Consider the following 17,612-nt stretch of genomic DNA (forward strand, 5'->3'; position numbering starts at 1 on the left):
CTCACATGCCGCGGAGCAACTAAGCCCGTGTGCCACAACTACTGAGCCTGCACTCTAGAGCCCGTGAGCCACAACTACTGAGCCCACGTGCCTAGAGCCCGTGCTCCGCAACAAGAGAAGCCACTGCAGTGAGAAGCCCACTCACCACAACGAAGAGTAGCCCCCGCTCGCCTCAACTAGAGAAAGCCCGCGCACAGCAACGAAGACCCAAAGCAGCCAAAAATAAATAAATTAAATAAATAAAAATTTAAAATTCCAGGGAACTCCCTGGCGGTCTAGTGATTAGGACTCCACACTTCCCCTGCAGGGCACGGGGTCGATCTCCAGTCGGGGAACTAAGATCCCACAAGCCGCATGGTGTGGCCAAAAATTAAAAATTGAAATTAAACAATAGAAATTAAAAATAAATTTAAAATACCAATCATCTCAGTGATAAAGAAGTTACGAAGGCCACAGAATTTTTTCAGGATAGTTCTTTTAATTCTCTCCTAGACTTTTAAAGAGATCTTTGACAAAACAAAAAGGAATAAATATGAATGAAAGACTCAAACAGCCCACTGTACTACATGATCTACCCTCTTTTTCTCTAATTGTTGTTATTATTCAAGATCCCAAGCACATGTTGGACTTTTCTGTTTTCTGCATGGACTACAATGGCATAGCCACAAAGGAATTTAATTTATCAATAGTCTGCTGTGTTATCTAGAGAACATGATGATTTCCAGGTGCCCTGGCACCAAGTATGTCTAGAACCACCAGTCTGATGACTCAGTGGAAAGAGGGGGGTCTATCTTCTTTTTTTAAATTTTATTTATTTATTTATTTATTATTTATTATTATTATTATTTTAAGTTTAGTTTTGGCTGTGTTGGGTCTTCGTTGCTTCCCGTGGGCTTTCTCTAGTTGCGGCGAGCGGGGGGCTTCTCTTGTTGCGGAGCATGGGCTCTAGGCGCACGGGCTTAGTTGCTCCGCAGCATGTGGGGTCTTCCCGGACCAGGGCTCAAACCCGTGTCCCCTGCATTGGCAGGCGGATTCTTAACCACTGCGCCACCAGGGAAGTCCCCAACGGCGGGGGGGGGGGGGCGGGGGGGTGTCTATCTTGCCTTGACATCTCCTGCTGGCTGGGCTCACTCAGATGGTTAATTCATTCCTGCCTTTTATCTCCCCAGACACACTGAGAGGTCCTGGGGGGCAAGAATGACACCTCATTCTTTGCAGTCCCCTCCACTCAGTGTCAGCAAGTAGCAGAGGACTGTGTTGGCCTGATGCTGGGATATTTCCAACTTCCACTGAAAACAGTCTCTACCCCCAAAAGTCCCCCTCATCTTTACAAGGTGCACATTCAAGAACAGATGCTAGCACATTTTTTTTCTTTAAAGAGCCATACAACCTTTGTTCCTACAGCAGCCACGGGCAAGATGTAAATGAATAAAGCATGACTGTATTCCAACGAAATGTGATTTATATGCTAATTGCATATAATTTTCACCTCTCACAAAATATTATTCTTTAGATTTTCCCTTCAACCTTTTTTTTTTAAACGTTTTTTCTTTTTTTTTAGAAGATGTTGGGATAGGAGTTTTATTAATTTATTTATGCTGTGTTGGGTCTTCGTTTCTGCACGAGGGCTTTCTCTAGTTGTGGTGAGCGGGGGCCACGCTTCAACGCGGTGCGCGGGCCTCTCACTATCGTGGCCTCTCTTGTTGCAGAGCACGGGCTCCAGATGCGCAGGCTCAGTAGTTGTAGCTCACGGGCCCAGTTGCTCCGCCGCATGTGGGATCCTCCCAGACCGGGGCTCGAACCCGTGTCCCCTACATTGGCAGGCAGATTCCCAACCACTGTGCCACCAAGGAAGCCCCAACCTTTTTATTTTTTAAAATTGATTTTATTGAAGTGTAGTTGATTTACAATGTTGTATTAGTTTCTGGTATACAGCCAAGTGATTCAGTTATACATATACATTCTTGTTCATATCCTTTTCCATTATGGTTTGTTACGGGATATTGAATATAGTTCCCTGTGCTATACAGTAGGACCTTGCTGCTTATCCGTTCTATATATAATAGTTTTCATATGCTAATCCCAAACTCCCAATCCCTCCCTCCCTCCCCTCCCCTCCCCTCCCCCTTGGCAACCACAAGTCTGTTTTCTATGTCTGTCCCCTCAACCTTTTTAAAGTATAAAGAACATTCTTAGCTCACGGGCCATACGAAAATGCTGAAGGGCTGAATTTGGCCCGTGGGTCATAGTTTGCTGACTGGTCAAGGGCTTTAGACCTGACAAGCCTAAGATCAAGCCATTTCCCAGCAAGGTCTCCTAGAGTAAGTTTCTTAATTACTATCCAAGCCTGAGTGTCCCCTCTGCAAAATGGCAATAACATCTTCTCATAGGCTATGGTGAGGATTCTATGAGGCAGAGTTTGTCAAATTCTTAGCACAGGGCTTAGCACATAGTAAGTGCTCAATAAGCATCAGCTAGTAATAAGTGGTCAAAGATGTCATTGTTCATCTATATGACAGGTCCTGGGGACACAACAATCAATACCATGCTCCCTGTGTTCAAGAGAACTTAGTCCGATGGAGGAGGCAGCTAACTTAAGCCAGGATGAAAGAAGACACCCAGATGGCCATGAGGCCCAGGAAAGGATGCTCAACATCACAATTCATTAGAGAAATGCAAATCAAAACTACAGTGAGGTACCACCTCACACCCGTCAGAATGGCCATCATCAAAAAGTCTACAAACAATAAATGCTGGAGAGGGTGCGGAGAAAAGGGAACCCTCCTACACTGTGGGTGGGAATGGAGAACCGTATGGCGGTTCCTTAAAAAAACTAAAAATTGAACTACCATATGATCCAGCAATCCCACTCTTGGGCCTATACCTGGAGAAAAACATAATTAGAAAAGATACAGGTACCCCAATGTTCATTGCAGCACTATTTACAATAGCCAGGACATGGAAGCAACCTAAATGTCCATTGACAGATGAATGGATAAAGAAGATGTGGTACATATATACAATGAATATTACTCAGCCATGAAAAAGAATGAAATAATGCCATTTGCAGTGGCATGGATGGACCTAGAGATCGTCATACTGAGTGAAGGCAGTCAGACAGAGAAGAACAAATATTATACGATATTGGGCTTCCCTGGTGGCGCAGTGGATAAGAATCCACCTGCCAATGCAGGGGACATGGGTTCAAGCATGCCACGGAGCAATTAAGTTTGCGAGCCACAACTACTGAGCCCACATGCCGCAACTACTGAAGCCCGCGTGCCTAGAGCCTGTGCTCCGCAACAAGAGAAGCCACCACAATAAGAAGCCCGCGCACCGCAATGAAGAGTAGCCCCCGCTCACCGCAACTAGAGAAAGCCCACGTGCAGCAACGAAGACCCAATGCAGCCAAAAATAAATAAATAAATTTTAAAAATATATATTATATGATATTGCTTATATGTGGAATCTAAAAAAAATGCTACAAATGAACCTATTTACAAAGCAGAAATAGAGTCACAAATGTAGAAAACTTATGTTTACCAAGGGGTAAGGGTGGGAGGGATAAATTGGGAGATTAGGATTGACATATACACACTACTATATATAAGATAGATAACTAATAAGAACTACTGTATAGCCCAGGGAACTCCACTCAGTACTCTGTAATGGCCTCTATGGGAATAGAATCTAGAAAAGAGTGGATATACGTGGATATCGTATCGTACTAGACTCCAATAAAAATTAATTAAAAAGAAAAAGAAAAAGAGGGGATGAGAAGGGCTATAGGAAAAAGCAGCCAGAATGTTGGCAGGGGCAAATTCTAGGGCATCTCCCCACCCCAGCTTTCTTTGTTCTCTGCAGTTCCCCAACTTCACACAATGAGCCAGGAAAGCACAACGGTTAAGAGCTCAGATTCTGAGGCAGAATACCTGGGTTTTGGGTTCAAATCCCAGCTCTACTACTTACTAGCGATGTGACCCTGGGCAAGTGGCTTAACCTTCTGGGGCCTCCAGGACCTCATCTGTAAGGAGGAATTGCTGGCAGAACTTGCTGCAGTATGGTAAGCAAAGCACTTAGAACAGTGTCTGGCACAAAACAAGCATTCACTGTCGAGAAGATTCTGATTATTACAGTACCAAAGGCAAACTTAAAAAAAAAACTGGAAGAAGGGGAAAACAGTTGCAATCTGAAGCTCAAACCTCTGTCTAAAAGCAAACTCTTCAAGAGAGAATGTACGTGCACTTAAATAGGTAGTGTTTAATATAAATAGAGCACCTCAGCTTTCAGAGACTCTGAAACGTGGATGGAAACTCAAACTCAGGAAGGAGAGACTCGCCTCCCTTTACCTCCTCCTGCTCCTGCCGTATGTGGCATCAACGACCAGTTTCCCGGCACCCATCATGCCCCAGACTCACCAACCCCTCTGACTGGCAGCGAGCAGCTGGGGTGGCCTCCCAGGAAAAAAAAAATGCCAGTGGGCTTGCCTGGGGCAGCTGGTCAAGCAAGCCCTGTGGTTTCTGGTCCCCGGCCCCCCACCAAAAGCCCAGAGCTTGGGGTCCCCAGAGCCTCGGAAGCTGAGGCACCAGTAAGCAGAGTGATCTTCTCTCTGGGGCCATAGGTCCAAGCATCCAGCCCTCATCAGCAAGTCACATGGTGGGCTTTCCTCTGCCTGCCCCAAGACCAAAGTCAGAAATGGAGCCAAGCTTTGGCAGACACTTACCCAGTGGCTGGTCTGCCACTGAGCTGTGTATTTCAAATGGTTAAGATGGTAAACTTTATGTTATGTGTATTTTACCACAATAAAAGAAATTGAAAGGGAAGAAAGCCTGAGCTGAGTTGTACTTGATAGACAAGAGTGTAGGTTCAGGGCTTCCCTGGTGGCGCAGTGGTTGAGAGTCCACCTGCCGATGCAGGGGACACGGGTTCGTTTCCCGGTCTGGGAAGATCCCACGTGCCGTGGAGCGGCTGGACCCATGAGCCATGGCCGCTGAGCCTGTGCGTCCGGAGCCTGTGCTCCGCAACGGGAGAGACCACAACAGTGAGAGGCCCGCGTACCGCAAAAAAAAAAAAAAAAAAAAAGAGTGTAGTTTCAAAAAACAATCATTTCTTGACATCTGTGACCAGGACAGGACAACGCTTCCTCTAGGGGACACCACCACTGATTACAAACCAGGAGCAAACATCGATGCCAGATGCCAGGAACAGGTATCCGGCAGGTCTCCGCCACAGCCGTACGTGTAGAGCCACACCTTCTCCAGTGATGAAACCCCCAGTGCTGGCAAAATAAGCCCTGCTCTCAAAAGCACAAGATAAAAAATTTAAAAAATAAAAAAACCTGCTCAAAACATCAGGGACATTTTTGCAGATAATACCATCCTGGATATTTTGACTAAAATGAGAACAGAAATAAATCCACAGAGGAATGTCTTAAATTATATCTCAAGATATGTAAGCCTGGAGCATTTCAAACAAGAACCTGAATTTGGAAAACGGAGCATTGAGATAAAAGACTATTCACTGTTTTCCCTGGTACCCCAGCTAGAAGTAGCTCACCCGTCTTTAAACAGAGGGGGGCACCCACACACACAACACAACACACACACACACATACACACACACACACACACACACTATTTTTGTGTCTCAGATGCGGTGCAAACCCCAGCCATCTTTTCTTAGCTGTGTGGCCTTAGGCAAGTTAAGTAACCTCTCTGGTCTCTAAAACAAAGATAACGGAGCTCCCCTTGCAGCTGTGTGTCCTCGTAACATGGTAGGTCCTACACAGCCTCTCCTCCCCTCACCATCAGAGAACATCACCCCCTCACCTCCAAATTCATCTGGATGGTTTCTCCCACCCAACTTACTCACCCACACCCCGACCCCCACCCCCACCTCGAAGTCTCCCTGTTCTACGAAATTCCAAACCCACGGGTGGTCCTCTACTTCAGCCAAGACTCTGCCCCAGCTTTGATCCTTCTTCTTGGTCATAGCTTGGCTTCTCTGTGTCCCTGACCTACCGACGTTCCCAAGGTTTTTCCACAATATAATAATCATTGTTCCCTCCTATATCTACAAACCACCAGATTCTCTTTTCCTTCACCAACCGCCCTCTCAAAAGAGAGGTCTCCACTCTCTCACCTCCTGTTTCCTCCCTTCCAGCATTCACAGAATGGAAGGACTCCCTGGGGCTCGAAGGAGTCCTCCCTGCTGAGTCTATAGATTCTACTCAGGACTCACCCTGTGTGGCTTCCCCATAGCTTTGGGCTCAGGTGAGAAGACCCTCCTTTCTCCCTTCCCTTATCTTTTGTGACACAACCCTTAAGGCCCCTGCTCACTTTCTCCCGCCTCCATCTCACATTTGCTAAGTCTTCCCAGGGAATTTCACAACGTGTGAAAAGAGTCAATAAAACAATAAACAAGTAATGAGTGTGTGTGTGGAACTAGACTTCCTGGATATCAAAACATTATAAAACTATACATATTAGAAAAGTAACAGCCCCGGTGCAAGGAAAGGCAGACATATTTATGGATACCCAGAAACAGACCCCAAATCAATGACGAACAGGTAAATTTCTGCAATATCTGGGGTTGAGATCCCAACTAGTTATTTGGGGGGAAATGGATATCCTTTTGAATCATGCACACAAACAGGTCCCAAATGCCCAGGACAAAAATTTTTTTAATGATAATAGTTAAAGTTAAGATAGAAAATTTGGAGGAAAAAAACGTTCATTTTACGGATAGAAAGGGGCTTTCTAAGCATAAAATAATGAGAGGCATGCAAAAACCCAGCTCTGAACTCCATAAACATTTTAAGCTTCTCTGGCAACTGACAGCCAGAGTATATTCATCAAAAACACCTGAACAAAAACACCTGAAAACATAACTGGCAAAGAGTTAACAGTCTTCGCTATGAAAACAACATGCAGATTAATACTTCAAAAACCACTAAGGTACTAAAAGATAAATGGACAAAGGATATGAACAGGAAGAGAAAACCCAAATGATAAATAAACATGTTTTAAAAGGTTCAACCCTGATAGCAATCAAAGAAATGCAAATAGAAACAATGACAACACACCAGCTCCTCCTTCCAGTAAATTATGAAAGATTTTTCAAACAACACTCAAAGCTAGCCAAGGTGTTCCCTCTCAGCCAATGCTAGGAGGAGTGCCCGTTGGTACGTTTCCGGAAAGCCATTTGGCAATCGCTATCAAGAAACTTTGACCCAGAAATTTCACTTCTGGAAGAGCAAAACCCGAAGGAAAAAAAAAATGTTCGATAAAGCTTCGACACCAAAATGTTCATCCCTCTTTGTGGAAACTAGAAACAATCTAAATGCCCAACGACAGAGAAAGTTAACTAAATTCAGACACAACAGAGCCACTAACAGGAAGTATCCCCCAATAACTGTGAAACAAGGATGTTTTGCTTTTATCCTTTACACAGTTCTTTTTCCAAATGTCTACCACAAGCAGTCATACTTCTAGAATCAGATAAGAAATACATTTGTTTTTGTTTTGTTTTGTTTTTGACAATAAAGCCCATTCTCATCTGGTCTCTCAAGCAAGAGGAACATTCAACCATCTAGCTCAGGAGTTGGCAAAATCTGGCCCAACACTTGGTTTTGTAAATAAAGTTTTATTGAAACACAGCCACGCCCACTTGCTTATTGCGCCTCCTTGCAGGGCGGCTGCTTTCCCGCTCCAATGGCAGGGCTGAGTAATTGCAACAGAGACCATACAGACTGCAAAGTTTAAAGTATTTAACATCTGAGTCTTTGCAAAAAAAGGTTTGCCACCACCTGAGCTAGTGAATGTCTCCAGCTTCTTTCTAATGAACAAACCACGAGAAATGGCTTAGAACCGCCGAGAACCTCAACGTACCTTTCTGGCAGTGGCTGTGCGTCCAACACCGCTCCACAAATTGCCCGTTGATGACGGTGGCAGGGCAGTTGGTCTTGCCCTTCGCGGCGCCTGGACAAATGTCCCCACACTCCTCATTGTCGTCTTTGTTCAACACGATGTAATTATCCTCCACGGAATCCAGGATGCGAGACCAGTCGATAGTGGCCAGGTAGCAGAGTTCATTGTTCTTCTCGATGCGGACGGAGCCCCGGGTAATGTTCATCAAGTTGTAGAGGCCAAGCTCCTTCAGGTGAACCATCTCGAAGATGACCAGCGCGTAGTTAAAGAAGAGGCGGGAGCCACGGATGACCGTGAGGTTGGGGAACAGGTCCTTCAGGCTCTCCAGCCCGTAGACCCGGAAGAGCAGCAAGTAATCAGTGATCATGGTGAGCTTGGGGAAACTGAGGTCTCGGAAGTCCTCAGGTCTTGTTTTGAACATCAATAGGATCTGCAAATGTCCTTCGATGACCGAGCAGTTGGCCAGCTCGTGCAACCGGGTGAGGTTATTCCGGATATCCATGCCAGGGCACACTAGAAGGGCAAACAAGCAGAGAGCAAGACAGGTGAACAAACACCCCACGGATGGTTTATAAGAATTAGTGTCAGGGCCAGCCACATGGGCATATGACCTGGGTCCCACACCCGCTCAGAAGGGCCCTGCCCTTGGCTTAATGCTCTTCCCTCTTGAAATCCTGAATTATTTTTGAGGGAGGGGTCCCAAGGTTTCATTCTGAACTGGACCCTGTAAGTTCTACAGCCAGCCCAGTTCAGTGGCTTTCTCTGTAAGGTGTCTGTGCCTAAGTAATTACTCCTGAAAGGCAAATCATCATAATAATAATTCCTTTGGCAGTACCCATTAGAAGCCTTAAAAGCATCGCATCAAATATGATTCAATGAAGACATTGGGATTACAGGGGATTGAGTAATGCAGCAGGTGTGGAAGGGGAAAGGGGAGCCGTCCCCAGTGAGTCGGTGTGGAAGATCTTCGGGAAATGGATTTATGGGGATAAAGGTGCCCACGTCAGAAATGGGGCAAGGAGAGCTGACTTCGTTTTGCCAATTCTCCCACTTTCCTAACACTCCTTCCCAACCCACCCTCCTGGCAGGCAGCCAAGGTCTAATTACCTTTTACCTGGGTGTGGCAAGGGCATCCCTGAGAGTCTGATCTCCCCTGCACAAACACCCTGCACTCCCATTCTCCTGCAGGTGGTCCCTCCCTTGCTCTGACACCCTCTATGTCTCCCCATGACCCTGCACTTTCCTCTCGCAGCCCTCAAGGTTCTGCCCCACCATCCCCTGCACCATGTGATACAGGCCTGCCCACTACTCTCCAATTCCAAGGGGGGCCTTCCAAGCCTTCCCTATAACATGACCTATGAAGAGGAATAAGTGAAATAATGCAGGCACCCAAGCAGTGGCTGGCACACAGTAAGTGCTCAATTAATGTCAGCTATTTTGTTGTTGTATATTTCTCCCAAACATATCACGGTGTCACCACTAGGCTCTGTGCCTTCATTCCCCTAGACCAGGGTGGGAAAATATTTTCTATAAGGGCTCAGATAGTGAATATGTTCCGCTTTGCAGTCAGTCTCTGTTTAGACTACTCCACTCCACCATTATAGCTCAAAAGCAGCCAGAGACAGTGAGTGGATATGGCTGTGTTCCAATAAAACTTGATTATAAAAGCAGGCTGTGGGTCGGTGTTTCCCCCTGGGGTGGTAGTTTGGTGACCCTTGCCTTAGTCCAACAAAGTCCAACAGAACTTCTGCAATGATAGAGATGTTCTGTCCACGCACTGGCCACTATGGAAGCCACCAGCCATTTGTGGCTGTCTAGCACTTGAAATGCGACTGATATGAGACTGAGGAACTGAATATCTGATTTTACTTTAGATAGTGTAAACAGAAATAGACACATGTAGCTAGTGGCTACTGGACTAAACAGGGTAGCCCTAGCCCCTTTGACTGTCAAAGTCCTTTATACCTTAGCTCCCTATTTTGAAATCCAGCTCATCATCCTTCAAGATCCAGTTCAAATGCCACCTCCTCCAGGAAGCCTCCTCTGATTTCCTTTCCTCCATATACTTATTTGGATCTTTCCCTCCTCCTGTGTTCCTTATATTGGAGTTAACATTCAGTAGAACGGAATTCTTTAGACAGCCTCTCCTTGCCAAAACACAAACACACACACATACACTCACTCACTCAGAAATTGGGAGGCAGCTTCAAGGGGACCAGGACGGCAGTTCCAGCCCCACACACTCATGCCACCCAAGGCTGAGGCTCCCAGCTTCAGTCACATCAACAGCATCTACATACAGAGATCTGGACAGGTAACACGCCACTGACACCTCCCAACAAGCTTTATCCGCACCCCACAGAAGGGAAAACTGGATCTCTAGGAGGCAAAGCCCATCAGCCAAGGACATACGACCCACCAGTAACATTCAGGGTTGCCAGATTTAGCAAATAAAAATGCAGGATGCCCAGTTAACTTTGAATTTCAGATGAGCAGCAGTACATTTTAGGATAAGTATATCCCATGCAATGTTTGAGACATACTTATCCTTAAAAATTACTCATCGTTTATGTTAAATTCAAATTTAACTTGGTGTCCTGGATTATATCTGGCAGTATACAGCTTAGACTCAGCCACAGGTCTGGTCTTCTCAAGCCTGAGCCTCACGCTCTATGTTTTACACACACACACACACACGAAATTGTGAAATTGATACAGGTACAAAGAACACCAGCCCACCATCCTCCCCAACTTGTGTCAGAACCAAAATCAGATATGAATATGCATTCAAAGATTAACCAGCTGTTGGACATCCAGGAAATGTAAATCCAAACCACAATGATACCACTTCACTCCTACCAGGATGGCTAAAATTAAAAAGACAGACAATAACAAGTGTTGACGAGGATGTGGAGAAATCAGAACCCTCCTACATTACTGGTGGGAATGGAAAATGGTACAGCTGCTGTTGTGGAAAATAGATTAGCAGTCCCTCAAAAGGTTAAACAAAGAGTTACCATATAACCCAGCAACTTCACTCCCAGGTAGATACCCAAGAGAAATGAAAACATAGGTCCACACAGAAATGTGTGTACAAATGCCCTTAGCATCATTATTCATGATAGCCAAAAAGTGGAAACAAGCCAAATGTCCATGAACTGATAAATGAATAAACAAAATGTGGCATGTCCATACAAAAGAAGATAATTCAGCAATAACAGGGGAGAAGCACTGACACCTGCTACAACAGGGATGAACCTTGAAAACATCAGGCTCAGTGAAAGAAGCCAGTCACAAAAGACCACGTGTGGCATGATTCCATTTACATGAAATGTCCAGAATAGGCAAATCCCTAGAAAGTAGATTAGTGGTTTCAAGGGGCTTGGAGAGGGGGAAATGAGGAGTGACAGCTAAAGAGTATGGGATTTCTTTGGGGGGTGATGAAAATGTTCTAAAATTGATTGTAGTGATGGTTGCCCAACTCTGTGAATGTACTAATGTACTAAGAATCACTAAATTTAAACTTTAAATGGGTGAACTGTATGGTATTGAATTAGATCTCAATAAAGTTGTTATTAAAAAATTAAACAACTATAACTGTAGTGAACAACAAAGAACTGCTTTTTTTTTTTTAATCTCCAATGACTCTAACTCAACTCATTAAAGCTGTATGTGTCCCTATTAGTCTAAGACAATAGAGCAATTTACTGCGTGAACAGAAAATACCCAGAGGATGTTAGAGATGGTGCCAGCAATAGATGTCAGACCTTGTACTGGCTTTTAATACCTCTGGGTGGGAACTGAAAGATGCTTCAGGTCCTCCGTAAGTGACACGTAGTTAATCACCACTCTACACACAGGAAGGGAAGGACCATGAGGACCGGGGGAGGGGGGGGGGTCCTGGTGACAGCTAATAACAATTACCATGTAAAGCACTTGGCCATGTTCTGGCAGACACATTCTCTTGATGAATTCTCAGAATAATCCCAGAGGAGGTGGATAAACGAAATGTGGTCCATGCCCATTTTTGTGATGAGCAAATCAAACTCACACAGGCTGAGTTTTAAGGGGTAATGCTAGGATTTCAACCCAGCAATTAAATGCAAAGTTTATGCTTGAACTATGTTACAGTTTCTCCGTCTTTGTTCTTTAAAAACATACCAAATTAAGAAGCAGGTGAATCTGACTTAAATAAGGAAACAATGAAATAATGTTCATGCAGTGACAACCTGGAGGAAGCTTGTTACAGTTTCCTTCGTTCACTCCTTCAGCAACTATCTGCTGAGGACCTGTTTCTGCTGTTCCAAGGACTGGAAGTGCTTCAAGGAATAGGACAAGAGGGATAGGACAATAGGATAGGGAGATACATGTATACATATAGCTGATTCACTTTGTTATACAGCAGAAACTAACACAACATTGTAAAGCAATTATTTTCCAATAAAGATGTTAAAAAAAAAAAAGGAATAAGACAGAGTCTTCCCTGGATCTCACAGACTAATAGTTGCTATTAACTACCCAAATCAACTGAAAGTATAACTGAGGAGGATATCTCAGTTATTCAAGGGCAGCTTCAGGGGCTAGAAGAGATAATGAAAATGAGCTATTTGACTAAGTCCAGGACAATCAAGGAGGGCTTCCCGGAGGAGGTAACACCAGAACTAAAACCTACACAAACAGTACAGTAAGTTCTGCCTACTTCATTGGAAGGTCAAGAGCTGTAGCTTGTCGCTGTAGGTCACAAGAGTGTGTAGGGCCTAGAGCAGCCTTATCCAATAGAAACATGATGCCAGCCACATAGAATTTTAAATTTTCTCTATAAAGGTAAAAAAGAAACAGTGAAATTAAATATTCTTAATTTAACCCAATGTATCCCAAAGCTTCGCTTCAGCATGTAAGCAATACAAAAAAAAAAAAAAAAATCTCTGGGATTTTTTTCACACTATGCCTCCCAAATGCCACGTGTTTTATACACTTGCACCAGGTCTCAATTCAGATGCTAAATTTTTATCAGAAATACTCAATCTGTATATGCAGATTTCACAAAATGAATCACTGAAAAGGTAGGTTCTTTGTATCCTCAAGTTGTTCCAAGCAAGAGTTGTTCAATAACAGAATCAAGCATTGATTTGTTTGACATTTCAATCAACTAATGTTAAATAAGGCTTTACATTCACATTTTTTACATTTAAATGAATTAAAGTTAAATAAAAGTAAAAATTTAGTCGCCCTGGCCACAATTTCAAGAGCACCATGTGGATAGTGTCCGCCATATTGGATGGCACAGCTATAGACCGTTTCCATTAAAGCAGACCGTTCTGTTGGACAGTGCTGGTCTAGAAGTTCCCCCTTGGCCAGAAGAATCTAAAAATTTCCCAGAAGGAGAGAAGACTGACATGAGAGCCATCTTGGAAAGTGTCCCCTCTCCCCTGGTTTTCTCTCTATCATGAAAAGAGCAAAGAGGTACTAAGGATCTGGGAGAGAGGTATCTAGAAGATTCTGAAACTCCTTTACAATGCTAAGAGTTATACTTTCTGCTTTCAAGCCTGAATGTACTCATTCCTTAGTCTTGACATTCTTCAAACGCTCCCTAGTGACCTACCTGGGGCCACATGTTCCTCCCCGCATTCCTTCCAGTCTTAACAGGGCTTCTTCCAAAATTCAGGCATCCTGGCCAACAAGCCTTAGGTTCAGGGGTCAGGCCACCACCACCCACACCAGTTTCAGGGCATGCTAGAAACCCAACAGATCTGGCTTCCCACTCCAGCATGGGCACCTGCCAGCTGTATAATCCTGAGCCATAAACTCAATTTCTGTGTGCCTCGGTTTCCTCACCTGTAAATGATGATGATCACATGATGAAAGGTATGAAGAACAGATGAGAACTGGGGTCTGGCCACATGTATATATTAGTTCTTCACTCTAAGATACATGGAACCAATTCCCACAATCATTCCCTTCATAAATTAGAACTTGGGCACACCAAGGTACCAGATACCCTTATGATTCTCCACCTGCCTGCAAGACTGGCTCTTAAAATTGACTTCAGCCAAGAAATCCCCTGGTGGTTCAGTGGTTAAGACTCTGTGCTCCCAATGCAGGGGGCAAGGGTTCGATCTTTGGTCGGGGAAGTAAGGTCCCACATGCCATGGGTTACAGCCAAAAATAAAAAATAAAAATTGACTTCAGCCAGAGTGTGTGAGATGGATTCTGCTGGAAACTGCTGGAAACGGAAGGGCAGTAAATATCCCGAGGGTGCAGGCAACAGGCAAACTGTCGCCCAGATAGATTTTCTAGAAGAGGAAAGAAATTGAGGCTCAGAGAGGAACATGTCCTCCTCAAGGTCACAAAGCAAGGAGGAGACAGACCTGAGATTTAAACCCAGTATATTAGTCTACTGGGGCCACCCTAACAAAGGACCACAGACCAGGTGGCTTAAACAAGATAAATTTATTTTCTCCCAATTCTGGAGGCTAGAAGTCTAAGAACAAGGTGTCAGCAGGATTGATTCCTTCTAAGGCCTCTCTCCCTGGCTTGTAGATGGCCGTCTTCTCCTTGTGTCCTCACCTGATCTTCCCTCAGTGTGTGTCTGTGTCCTAATCTCCTCTTATAAGGACATCAGTCTTATTAAAGGCCACCCTAATTATCTCATTTTTACCTTGATTACCTCTTTAAAGACCCTATCTCCAAAGACGGTCACATTCTGAGGTGTTAGGGTTAGGACTTCAACACGTTAATTTGGCTGGGGGGGGCGGGGGGGGGGACACAATTCAGTCTATCACATAGGTCCCCAGGGCACCAGCACCTGTGCCCTTAGCCATCACACAGGGTTCCTCAAAGTGTGCTCTGTGGACCAACAGCATCAGAATCACCTGGGGCGGTTGGGGGTTGGGGGGGCAGGTGTATGTATGTTAAAATGCAGATCCCTAGGCCCAGCTCTAGACCAAATGAATCAATATCTCAGGGAGCCAGGCCCAAGAATCTGCATTTTAAACAAGGTCCCCAAGGATATGGTAGGGCCTCAAGTAGGACAGACATACCGTCTACCCAACCTGGGCCACTTCTCCGGCAGGGGCTCTTTCCAGCTCCCATTCTTCTGCACCACCCATTCCTCTGAGCACTTTGCCCCAAGATCAATGCCATCAGATACCTTCTTTGGGGCTGTTGATTGTTGCTAGAGGGAACCGCATAAGCACGGCTAGACCCACACCCATTTATTCTACCTGAGTTCCTAGATGCTGTGTTTCAGAGCCACTTCTGACCTCAGTTCTTGTCTTGGTCAGCTTGGGCTCCAATAACCAGATGCCATAGACTGGTGGGGTTAAACAACAGACATTTATTTCTCACAGCTCTGAGGCTGGAAGTCCAAGATCAAGGCAGCTAGCATGGTCAATTTCTGGTGAGAGCTCTCTTCCTGGCTTGCAGACGGCCAACTTCTCACTGTGTCCTCACATGGTCTTTCCTTGGTGCACGCGTGCAGAAAGGGAGAGATCTTTCTCTGTCTCCTTCTTCTTTTAAGGTCACCAGTCTATCGGTTTAGGGGCGTCCCCTTATGACCTCGTTTAACCTTAATTACCTTCTAAAAGCTCTCTCTCCAAATACAGTCACATCGGGGGTTAAGGCTTCAACCCATGAATGGGGAGGAGGGAGGTGGCCAGTCAGACCATAGCAGTCCTTTTTCAGCCAAACCTTTTGCTCCTAACTTCAAGCCATCCTATCCTCTCCAGGACCTGCCTCCTCTCGGCTAGACTTTGCTTCCTGCTTTGGACAAACATGTATCAATTCTTTCTCCAAGCCATACTTAGAGTATGGTTTCATTTCCCATGCAGTCAGTGTTTCACTAGAATGCACCTCCAATGTGCAGACCAATGTCTATGGGGACCCAGACAGATATACTCAGTCTGTACTGAAAGGGAAGGAGAATGGGGTGGGTGATGAAGCCAGAGAGGCGAGGAAGGAGGCCTCTGACCCAGTTCCATAAGGATGAAGCAGGCATCCATGGGTGAAAAGGGGGAAGAAGAGTGCTTGGGGCACAGGAAGCAAATGCAAGCACATGAAGAAGAGGGAACCCCAAGGAACTGCAGTCATGAGCTTGGCGAAGTGAGATTGCACACCACACAGCTGAGGCCAGGCTCCACTGCCAGGGGCATGGACTGAGCTGGCAGCTACAGAAGGACCAAAGCAGGAAGTAGAAAAATCTCTCTGGCAGCAGGGAAGAGAAGGTACTGGATGAGGCACTCTGGAACCACATCTATGGCATGGCCTAGGGGGCCTATTATGGGGGTGGGTACAAGGAATTAGCATCAATGGGACTTGGTCCCCAAGGAGGTGGAGGAGAGGGGGAAGAAGTGAGGGTCCTCTCTTAGTGAACCTGGAGAGGACCAGATAGGACCAGTTTAGGGTTGCAAGGACAACAGGTTCAGTTTGGGGCATATTGAGTCTGTAGGGACTTTGGGATGCTCCCAGATGTGGGTCCAGTGGGCACTGGGAAGATGTGGATCTGGAGCTTGGGAAAAGGGGCGGATGCTGGGAGAAGGGATGATGGTAGGTGATAAAACCAGGAGGAGAAAAGGATGGAAGGGGGGCGTGCCTCTGGCGAGCACAATATTTAAGGCCAGGGAACCCGAGAGAGGACAAAAGACCCATAGTCCTCCTGACACCAACACCTTCTACAAGCCTGTCTGAAAGCTCTGGAACATCTAGGCTAATTCCTGCAGTCAGTTCCAAGGTTCTGTCATCCCAGGGACTTCACACATCAAACCACAAGATCATAAGGGGCTTCCAGGACATTTCAGGAGTCCTACCTCCTCGTGTATACAAATAAGGATGCATAGTGCCCACAGAAGACACCAGAAAGAAAACCAAGAGAAGTCTGGCAAGAACAAAAAAGTAGCAGATGTCTTTGATACAATGTAACTGAATATAATTAGGAAGGAACACCTCAGTGAGAATTCATCCCTTTTCTGATCGTCTGTAAGGAAACAGGATACATCTCTGAAAACAGATTAGCAACAAGAAATCAAGAAAGGCCATCAGAAAACAGGTGGAGCCCTGCCCTCTATCCCTTTGTGTCCAACCACTACCTTTTTCCGCACTGTTAACAAACACGGTTTTTGGAAAGTACCTATGTTTTCCGCATTACCACAAAGGCATAGGAGAGAAGCAAGAACCTCCTGGTAACAGGCTGCGCTTCCTGAACACAAAACAGAAGCTAACCTATAAACCTGATGGGACACCACACCCGTAAGGAACTGAAAGAAAAACTCAGATTTGACATCAAATTTTAATCCTCATCAGTCTGCCGTGAACTCCAACTGGAACTCATATCCAGTCTGCACTGGGCAACACGGAACAGCACATCTCGCTCTGCCAGAAACAAAATATGTTTCTAAAACCCCTGAAAGCCACTGGGGCGCTCCCTAGCACCAGGGTCAGCAGAACACGGGAGACCCCTCCTCAAGACACAGGCCAGGGGTTTTGTGCCATCTCATGAACTTTCCGAGAGGGAACCAAGGATTTGTGCCCAGATGAAAATACGACAAAAAGGGCGTATGTATTCAAAAACGATTCTAGGGCTTCCCTGGTGGTGCAGTGGTTGAGGGTCCGCCTGCCGATGCAGGGGACACAGGTTTGTGCCCGGGTCGAGGAAGATCCCACGTGCCGCGGAGTGGCTGGGCCCGTGAG

At 45.5% G+C, this 17,612-nt stretch overlaps 1 protein-coding gene across 4 annotated transcripts in view; it reads right to left on the reverse strand.

The window, feature by feature from the left end:
• INSR (insulin receptor) overlaps positions 1–17,612 on the reverse strand; it is a 130,603-nt gene that overhangs the window by 104,311 nt on the left and 8,680 nt on the right. For all 4 annotated transcript variants that reach the window (XM_082623572.1, XM_082623573.1, XM_082623571.1 and 1 more), the window contains exon 2: positions 7,890–8,441. In XM_082623572.1, coding sequence (XP_082479698.1) covers positions 7,890–8,441 — 552 coding nt within the window. The remainder of the gene's footprint in view (positions 1–7,889; positions 8,442–17,612) is intronic.

This window comes from Mesoplodon mirus (assembly GCF_964341445.2).
Source record: "Mesoplodon mirus genome assembly, chromosome: 5".
NCBI classification, from domain to species: domain Eukaryota; kingdom Metazoa; phylum Chordata; class Mammalia; order Artiodactyla; family Ziphiidae; genus Mesoplodon; species Mesoplodon mirus.